The sequence below is a fragment of the Manihot esculenta genome, chromosome 3, assembly GCF_001659605.2.
Source record: "Manihot esculenta cultivar AM560-2 chromosome 3, M.esculenta_v8, whole genome shotgun sequence".
Taxonomy (NCBI): Eukaryota; Viridiplantae; Streptophyta; class Magnoliopsida; order Malpighiales; family Euphorbiaceae; genus Manihot; species Manihot esculenta.
Window position 1 is genome coordinate 25,103,491 of NC_035163.2, and position 10,001 is coordinate 25,113,491.

General features: G+C 33.5%; 1 protein-coding gene across 2 annotated transcripts; it reads right to left on the reverse strand.

Moving 5' to 3' along the window:
• Positions 1–827: 827 nt before the first annotated feature.
• LOC110610743 (TBC1 domain family member 16) lies at positions 828–9,259 on the reverse strand. Of its 2 annotated transcripts, none has more exons than XM_043954900.1 (11): positions 8,990–9,259; positions 8,004–8,099; positions 7,800–7,903; positions 6,616–6,920; positions 5,965–6,087; positions 4,712–4,800; positions 4,028–4,133; positions 3,026–3,123; positions 1,924–2,172; positions 1,685–1,768; positions 828–1,200 (listed from the first exon to the last, which is right to left on the reverse strand). In XM_043954900.1, exons 1-11 carry the CDS (start codon positions 9,074–9,076, stop codon positions 1,186–1,188), a joined length of 1,356 nt encoding a protein of 451 aa, XP_043810835.1. In that variant the 5' UTR covers positions 9,077–9,259; the 3' UTR covers positions 828–1,185. The 2 variants fall into 2 exon arrangements, with proteins under 2 accessions (XP_043810835.1, XP_043810834.1); XM_043954899.1 differs by having other exon boundaries at positions 828–1,203; positions 8,990–9,258.
• Positions 9,260–10,001: the final 742 nt, after the last annotated feature.

Below are 10,001 nucleotides of genomic sequence, written 5' to 3' on the forward strand. Positions count from 1 at the left end.
GTGGGGTAATGTTGAAGCATCCCATTGGAAAATATACGCAAATAGGAATGTTGATTTTCGTGATTTTAATGGTTTAATTTATTTTATTTTTAGTTTTAACTACTTTTAGAGGGTATTTGTTCCATAGTCAAATCCTTTTGACGTAAAAAAAAAATTACCAAAGCACTTAGTACAACGTATATGTATATATGTATTTTTGAAAAAAACACATTGATCTTATTCAATTTCATTTTAATGATATATATTCTCATTTCTGTTTTGTAATATTGATTTTTATTAGTTATTACGATGAAAAGCTTGAGGTATGAATTGTTTATAAAATGTTGCCCACCATTCAGATTATTTTAATTTAAAATCCAAAAAGAAAAAAAAAAATCCTTGAACCTTTAATAAAATAATCTACTTAATTTTTCTAGTCCTAAATTTCCCTAGCATGTTTTTTGTTGGACAAAATTGGGCTGTAATAAATTGACGATGTAATAAACTTTAATTTGATGTATGAGTATAACCCACATATGGCTATACGAAATAATAAATTTAATATTGCATCGTATACATTATAATTTTATACCACTTATTCTATTTGATAAAAATTTTCTAGTAATTGCTACATTTTGTAAAAATAGAATGAAAATTTTGAAATAAAGAAAATATGCAAGTAATAGAGCTCAGAGAGCAATATTTTCTGTATATACAGAAACAATTCTTCCTTCACCTTCAATAATAAAAAAATAAAAAAATAATTTGGCTGTGCCCTAATTAGAACAGCAGAATCACTTGTGGAGCCCGTGAAAATAAACATTTCCCTCAATAGATAAGAAGTCATATTGACAACAAGCAAAATACTTGTTTTCTTTCTATTTGATATCAATGGATGATTGTAAACAACAATACAAGTAATACAACATGGAATTGCGTAGGAAATTCCAAAGAATAAGGACGTTTAATTTGGATACACAACTAATGAAGAAGAGGAAAATTAAGACTAATTTTAACGCACAACAATTTCCTTTCTCTAGGACCAGTTTGCAGGCTTGAGAGAATTGTACAATTCTGTGATCTTCAACCAAAGATTTGTGGATTATTGTCATTTGCCAAATCAAGACGACACAATGTAGCAGCATCATGCATGTCTCGACTACAGCCCAAAAAAGGAGGGAGAAAAATTATGTCTTTCATCATATACTAAGGCTTCTTGGCCTGCTGGAGGAAAGAATACTCAAATGAGTTTGTGGGATAACCAAAAGAATGATAATCAAGAAATAACTATAAGTTCAGGCAAGGAAACCAAGAAAAGATTAACCGGCAAAAAAATTCAAAGTCTAGCAACAAGTTAATTTTAATTACTAAAATGAATAGGGTGGAGACAATTATTGAATTCGTGAACCCTCGTTGTCGCGTATTTTTTAGATGTAAGATCTGAGATGACTGCTTCAACATCACTCCTCACCTCCAGAAATCATCTAATCTTTTGGTGTAGAGTATTTTCAATTGTTGTTGTCAATATATTTTTCCTCTTAAGTATATAATATATAGATAAATCCATAACAAAAATAAAATAATTTCGTGAAATAGGCCGTACTAAAATGAGTTTTTTTTTTTTACTTTATCCATGTTTCTTATTCCTTTATGGTTTACTGCAGATTTGCAATATTTACAGCACTACTCAAGGTAAGAGAAGAACCTTCTTTAAGTACTTCTTGTGAAGTTTCATAGCGCCGGTGCATGCTTTTTTGGCATCTAAATTTCCAGTCATGTCATTCAGTATCTGCAAAGTATAGTAGAATAACAACAGAGAAAAGAAAAGAAATGAGAAGACAAACAAGTAAAGCTCTTCACTAGATGTTATATCATCCTAACTATTTTGATTGCAATCTCGAGACATCCAAAGCATAACCAGATAAACAAACTTGTTAAGCTGACCTTAACAACATCGTCCAGGCCTCGAGCTTCTGTCAACAGCTTTGCACTCTTATCTTTCAAGACACTAGCAACAAGGAAAACAGAGATGGGAAGTGGGGCTTCTGCTCCCCCACTCCTCATATTTTCCCTCTCGTACTTCCCATATTGGCGTATTGACTTAGATCTCCCTTTAGATCCCTCAGCTTTGTCATAATCAGCCTCTTCATACATCATGAACAAGTCAGGGTCATATTCAAGGGCCCACATCATCTGTTGGATTTTAAAAGAAAATGATAGTTATCATGAGCAACGGAATTTATGTTCAGAATTAAGACAACGAATCGCAGATTCCACAGAGAGAAAACTTGGTGCTTTTATAGTTATTCCAAAGATGCAGGACCGTGAAAAGAAAAATAATCAGAACATGAGAGAAGCAACAAGGACAAATAAAGAACTGCAATGCATAGGCCAAAGATGAAACAGGACTTGCATTAACTTCACAGCCAAAGTAACAAATTTATTCAACTCTTCTTCCTAATTTCCCAAGAAAGTGAACCCACGTACCCCATTCAAGATGGGTATTTGTTTTCAGTTTGAGTAAACATAGTGGCCATCTATTGGATAGTGTTGGAAACTTATCAAGTAGGGAAGATGGGGACGTGCTGACCTATTGGTAGACTCTTGCAAATTTTAAGTCCAGAACCTGAGATTATTCAGATCGAGAAGTTTCTTTTTTTGTTGAAAGATAGTAGACTGTTGCTTTCAGTGTTTTTCTTTTGCCGCAAAGTTTTTTGTGCATAGGTGTGTGTGGACTTGGATCCAGTGGTTGCGGTCTGTGTGCGCAGTCTATCTTTCGACAGAACGGGAAGTTGACAAGACAGATTTCTGCAACCTAAATTTTAGTCTTCAAAGTCATTCATTCAAATGGTATGAATAAACTCCACAGATTGGAGTTGAAGAGCAAGATAGAGTTGAATACAGCCTTCATAGGAATATGCATGCATATCATCAACTCAGAAGCTACTCTTTAAGGCTAAGCACAACATTTATCAAATTAGAATTTAAGTTCTGTTTTATTTCAGTTAATTCAGAAGGTACTTAATTCAGAAAAGTTGAATCATACCTCCCAGAGGTAGAGTGAGTCGCAAAAAGAGAATTCTCGGCGGAATAAAACCATGAGCATTCTAAAAGCAAATAAATAATCACCTCCACCAAGTGCATCTGCAGAACAAGATCAAAAGACAGAATAATCAAGAAATACAAAAGGAAACATGAATATGTATCACAAGACAAGTAAAGCAAAATAAGAAATCACAAGATATTAAAATTATTATCAAATGCCAAGGATTCATAGCTGAGGAACTGCCATCTAACAGGAAGCCACAATATAAGTTAATTATTAAATATAAAAACAGGACTGCACCGTGACAAAGAAAAAATAACAAATTCAGATACACATATAGGCGGGCCGTCTTGTATTTGATTGTATATCACATTCTGTAGATTCAGAAACATACTGGGGAATTCTTCTCAGAACGTTTTCCTTTCATACACATAATTGGATAAAAATAAATTCCAAGATTTTCAGTTTTTCATGATGGATAGATTTAACCTAACAATACCATAATATAGAAATGTCCCCCCACAGTCCCACTACCCCTAAAACCCGGAATTTTCGATTTGCAGAATCCGACAGCAACCCAAACAAGCCACCTTAAACTCAGATTTGAATAGCAATCCCACTCCGTAACGCAAAACTAATTATAGAAATTTTCCCGGCACTCTCTCCCTCAAGCCTGTAAACTTGCATGCCCTGTGCATTGATAATGCTCCTTTTTTATTCTCTATCAACTATGCAACAACCCCAGCATTCGGTGATACTCGGGCTTTCTCATTGCTTGTGATTGAAACTCTAAGCTAAATAATAGATCCTCTTTTTTTCCTACTTCCTTCCCTTTTATTGGGTAACCTATAACTTATTTTGATAAAAATATGAAAAGTTCTAAACTACAGACCAATATAATGCACTCGCTAATGAGGTAATCTAAGAATCATCACTCAGTACATAAGATAAAACATAGAAGATAAAAATAGAGAGGAAAAATTTGTAATCCAAGCGAAATACCTAAATGCTGATGTAGTTTTGGATCAATAACTTGAGTAACTGAAGCTAAAGTAGTAAGTTGTGTCTCCACCCCGACAGAGCTGTCAGTGCATCTGAAATTTCCTCGCTTTAAAATTTCAAATAAGAACAAATCATAAGAAAGTGGAAATGAAATAGATAACAAAAATAATAGAGCTACAGCTATATTACATTCTAATTGGCCATATAAAATAATAGAAAGAAAACTAGTATAGCTATCTCCAAAAAGCACCAAAAAATATGGCATACGAGTGTGATAGATCCCCATGGAATAACATCAGAATAAGAAAAAACAATTAGTGAATTGGAGAAAACAAAACCTATAAATGTTAATGATGAAAAAGGTGTTATAGTAAGTCAATGGAAATTCTTAATGATTTTGTTTTATTTTATTGAAACAGAAGTTCTAGTGGCAGCAAGTAAGATTACAAGTAACCATCAGCTATGAATAAATTGTGCTCCAATACAAGAACTGTTCACACAACACGAAAGATATGAAGATGACATGAAAGTATCCGAAGTGAAATTAATCTTTTTCTTAATTTTGTTACTCTAGGGATTTGGATAATAATGGTGAGCAAAACATTACACAAAACCAAATATACTCCAAATAATAATTCTTTAAATGAAAAATGGGAAACAGCAAAGAAAAATTTTGATAAGTACCAATCTACGCATCAGACGTTCAAAGCACCAAAATGCATCAGCTTCATCTTCAAGAAGCATTATCATGGGGGAACAAAGGTCACTCATCCCTGAATGACATAAAGTTAAGATTTCAGAGATATTTCAAATCATTGCACTAGTAGGTTCATAGTAATTATTACCTTCAGCTACTCATAGGAAGCAAATCATAAAAAATAAATGCAACTAGATAATTATTATCCACTTGTAAAACTACCACTCAAAGACACAACAATTTCGTAATATGAGAGGACCTATAGTCTGTTATTAAAAGTTGTTCTTCCATTTACTTAAAGAAATGGTGAGAAAGAAAAAATAAAGACAAAAATGGGTAACAGCGGTAAAAAGGCTACTTGATTATACAATAAGGGTTAAAAATATAAAATTTTATTTTTCTGTCCAAAAATGCCCTTGAATTATCATTAAAAAGTCATGCAAGCAAGAAGGGGCAAATTTGGCCTTGGTATCTTTGGTCTTCCCTGAACAGTTTAGGGGCAAATTTAACCTTTTAGCCTAATAACAACCATTGCAGTTATTAGAAGCTGGTCCTAGCACCTCTAGCTCCTCATGCAAGCAAGACGGGATAAAATCAGAGCAGAAATGGAGAATTCCAAAAAATGAAGAAAACCTACAGGAAAGAAAAAATTGTATTTGGGGAAATTCACCCTAAAAATTACTGCTGAAAATGAACATGTAAATTTCTTGGATCTTATCAATTTGAAACTTATTGTTATTTCTCTAATACTCTCATCCCATGAAAGGTCTCTTAAAGCAAGAAGAAACATGCGGTTTGAAATTAATAGGATCTATAAATGTACTTTCAACTTGGTAGTTGAGCATACAAAATTTAACATTCGGATTACACATTCAGGATCAAACTTCTAAAATCTCTAAAATGCTATGAGTATAGGAGTTGATGCTCTATCCTACTGTCATCCCTATTACACACATTTTGTTACTCATAGAATAAGCTATTACTATTAGCCTACAAATGCTGAATTGATTTTAAAAATGTTGTTGAACTCAAACCCCTGTATTATTTTACCAAGTCAAACCAACCATAATGATGTCCATGCCATAGTCCCATATTGAAGGCTTTGAAAGACGAATACCAGAGCTAAAGGAAATTGAGAATCTTCACAAATAATCATAACTGAATTGAACAAACTTCTAGCATATCAACCATCTCATCATTTGGGTCATTCATAACGAGGAAATTTCATTTAATCATGTACCTTGACAATAGCCAACATCAGTATCAATCCAGGCATAAACAGCTAGAATATCCCATAGTTTTGACAAGTTTTCTTTCTTCTCATAGAAAACCAATGTCCTGTCTGTTCGAACCACATCCAGACCTAATACACATTAATCAAAGCAGAAAGAGTCACAATTTACAGGAAATACAAAATAAATCATGGATAAGATTTATGCTGTGAACCACAAGAAGATTTAAGTGATATAAATTAGCAGTTGACATGCATATGACAGGCGTGCACAGGCGTGCATCTCTAGAGATGCAAAAATGCTTCATGGATCAACATGCATAAGAACCAATCTGCAAGTTGACCAGTTTAACACAAAACTAGCATCTCCAAGAGTGAAGGAGAGAGAGAGATTTCTGCTTAAAAGGTGATTATTGGAATGAAGCATTTTGAGACAGAGCATCAATAATGCTTAGGCCACAATCTCTGTGAGCATCTGAGGTGAACCAGAAAAATCCCATGCTAATTAATAATTAATGATTGCTTGAAGGATATAACAGTTGGTGCAGATCCTTCTCATGTTATTACAAAAATTCAAGTGATAACAAGGCATGGATCGAAGAATGAGAATGGAATCTGCACATAAAAATGAGAAAATTGCATTATCATTATTTCACCAACCTATTTGATGTAAAGTAAGCAACCACTGGATTATTTTCTTGTCCAAAGGACCATGACTGGTAAGCTCTTTCACAATTTCAGAAGTAGCAACAATGTTATCTGCATCTGATGAACCAGCAACTTCAGCAGAATTCCCATCTTCAGAAGGTGAAGCCGAAGCCTTGTCTTGATTTGTCTCTAAAGCTACTAACGGTTCCTGAATGGGCTGACCATCTTCAGTGACAACAGGTGCTGTAATAAACCGGCCGCTTCCAACAACAGGAAATATTTCACAGCACACTTCCTTCAACCTAGCATATTGTATCCTGAAAGCATAACATAAGAACAACTCTTCAATGCTCTAATACTCTGACTCTTTATTTTGCTATGCTATATCCGTGTCCACACGACACTTCATTGGATACGGTATGAAATGTGTCTGACACGTTTGTGTACTCGGAAACTTGAGTGACTAGAGTATTCTTTTCTCTCAAGATGAAGAATATGGATTTAGATAAAAATAGTTATTTGGTTGTATTTTGGATGACGTATTTAGCTGTATTTGATCATCTATTTAGACTATAATTATTACTATATAACTTTATATTATTTTTGTTCTAGTTTATTTTATATAACATAACATATCCAAGTACCCCTGTTTAAATTTAGATCTATATTCCCATATTTTCTATTTAAAGAGTTGATAAGTCAAACATAGGGATATGCAGCAATTTCTGACACTCATATCAGAGTCCAAGTAACATAGCTTCACACAAGGTGAGAAGGACATACCAGAAGTTTAAACTCTTATGCACAAAAGGTAGTTAATAGTTGCAGAACTCAACTCAACTTCAGCAAAAAATGCTAAAAAATGTTAAATACTACCAAATTATGTTCCAAACGTGAATCTCAATACAATCTTGTAGACAGGATCTCCAAAGCCAGAAAGCAAACTAACATGGCAATAGAACCAAGTCCAAACTCCAAAAATGAGTCACTGTATTGATAGAAACGATGATCATGGAAAGTTTATTTTCAACTGGCTTAATTTGGTCATGTCACAAGATTAAAATCATAATTCTATAATAAACAAATGTACTAAATGAAATTACTTGAAGGGACAACCTAAATAAATATTTTCTCATCCTTCCCACTTTTTTCTCCACTATGCATGACTCATGTAAACAAGTAAAAAAATAGACTACCTTCTTTGCTCGCGTATCTCTTCTCGTTCCTCATATGTACTCTTTGCATCATAACAACCAAGTAAAAATTCCCAAACTTCTCCTCTAATTGATGGATGGATCCCCTAAATACACAAAAAAAGGAGGAAGAGAGCAATAGAGACTTAATCTTGTGCTTTAAATCTTACAGTTTGACCATAAGATTTCATTCAGATATAAACTTACTCCATGCTGGATTCGATTTAGAGTCTTGCCTATATCTAGAAGCCCTTCTGGAGAAAATGCACTCTGCCATTTCCTTACACTTAATGTTTTACCAGCCTGCGTAAGTAGATCATCAAAGAAGCTTCAGTTATTGCAACAAGCAATATATTTAGGTTTTTAAACAGGAAACTTAACCAAATGTCCATTCACTGAAACAGATTTGGCAGCAAGTTTACATAAACAGCAATCTTAAATATGCAAATAGAAAGCAATCTGATATCTAAGTAAAGATTTTTAAGCATCACCAGGCAAGAAATTGTCTGAATGTCAGATTTCAATTTACAAGTGTATTCCAGTCTTAAAGCTAGAATCTTTCTGTCTCCTTTTCAGTAATATATCTCATCAATATCACAAACAAATAAAACTAGCATGAAGCTTGAACATCAATTATGTAATAAAAAAATCCTATTTCCATACAAATTCAGATACATAATGTACTCTAAGTTCCTTGGGCTTACACATAATTCTATGATTATGCTTAATTTTCTTCTAAAGCTAAACCAAAAATGCAAATGAACATGTTTCCATTAAATTTTAAAAATCAAACTCAATAACGATACAAAAGTCATGAACAATCCCAGATCCTAAAATAACAGCCATATGCATATTCTTTAACCACATTACAAAGATCCAAATAAAAATTGTTTGAACTCCATATCCACAATCTAATTGCAGGATTCATCGAAACTTGGTAGGCCATGTTCACCGTTTCCTACAAGACCTTGATCCAAATCAAACAACATGGATGACATATTTATTCAAATAAACAAACTGGGTACTTATCAAAATAGAGCCATAAGCAAATAAACCATAAAGCATCGATCCAAAATAAAGATATGAATTCTTATAAAAAAAAAAAACATCAAAACCAACCCATGAAACAGAAAATTACAAGGCATTGATCCAAATCAATAATAATAATAATAATAATAATAATAAAAAGATACCCTGATTTTGAATTTGGATTTGGGAACATCCGTGCACTCAGGTCGGACTTCGTAGTAAGAATCAGCAGGTTCTCCAGAGCTCCACATTTACAAAGACACTTAGAATTCAAAACCCAAAAAAAAAAAAACAAAAAAAGCTTCGAAAATCCCTTAACCAGCAGCGGCGAGGAGCTGGATGGACCCCCTCAAGATGAAAGAAATATGTAAGAAGCGGAAGGTTCAAAAGGGGGACCAAAGCTTCCAACAACAAGAATTACCGTCAACTTCAAAGCAACGAGAACCGGTAATAACTAAATAAATAAAAATATTATCAATTGTTTTCTCTTTTATTTTTTTTCCTTTTTTTATTTACTATATTAATATTGTAATTATGTAATTAGTTTGTTATTTTCTCTCTCTTTATTTTTTTTTTACTATTTTAGTTTCTTATTTTCTAAAAAATAAATTTCACCTATTTTATTTCATTAAAATCTTAATCGTTCACCTGTTGCATTTCTATAAGACTGCTTTTTTGTGGATAAGTTGAAATGGGTCAATTTCCATTTTCAGATTTTTTTTTCTTAATTTATTACTATTTTTTTTGTGGGTAAATTATCTATTTTTACCTCAGCTTCAAGGCGAGAATAGCGCGTGATCAAGGGACTTGTTACTAGAGCACCAGTTTTCGCGGGAGACAAGAGGAGAAGCGCTTGGAATACGTCGCCTTGCGGTGGAGCGTGGAATATACTCGCGGCCGATAGTGGAGGTGCAAGTAGGTGTAGTGGTGGACATGTCGATGGGCATTTATTAGACGGAAATGAAAAGGGAACAGTTTAAGTGGGGGTCCAGAAGAGAAGACGTAAAGGATTGACTTTGACTGATTCAGCTGGTCCCACCAACAAGTGAAAGACTTGAGATATTCCGAGACCATGAAATGGTTCGAAATATCTACTCGTGTAAAATTATAATTTGGCCCTCCACAAAAAGGTGGACTTATCTTTATTTGTTATATAATTTAAAAATATATGACGAA

Excerpts from the sequence above, each read along its gene's own strand:
- LOC110610743 (XM_043954899.1), bottom strand. The coding sequence starts at position 9,076 with ATGTGGAGCTCTGGAGAACCTGCTGATTCTTACTACGAAGTCCGACCT. Across the intron at positions 4,801-5,964 it reads TGATGTTGGCTATTGTCAAG|GGATGAGTGACCTTTGTTCC; the intron begins GTACATGATTAA and ends TATGTCATTCAG. Across the intron at positions 4,134-4,711 it reads AACGTCTGATGCGTAGATTG|CGAGGAAATTTCAGATGCAC; the intron begins GTACTTATCAAA and ends GAAATTTTAAAG.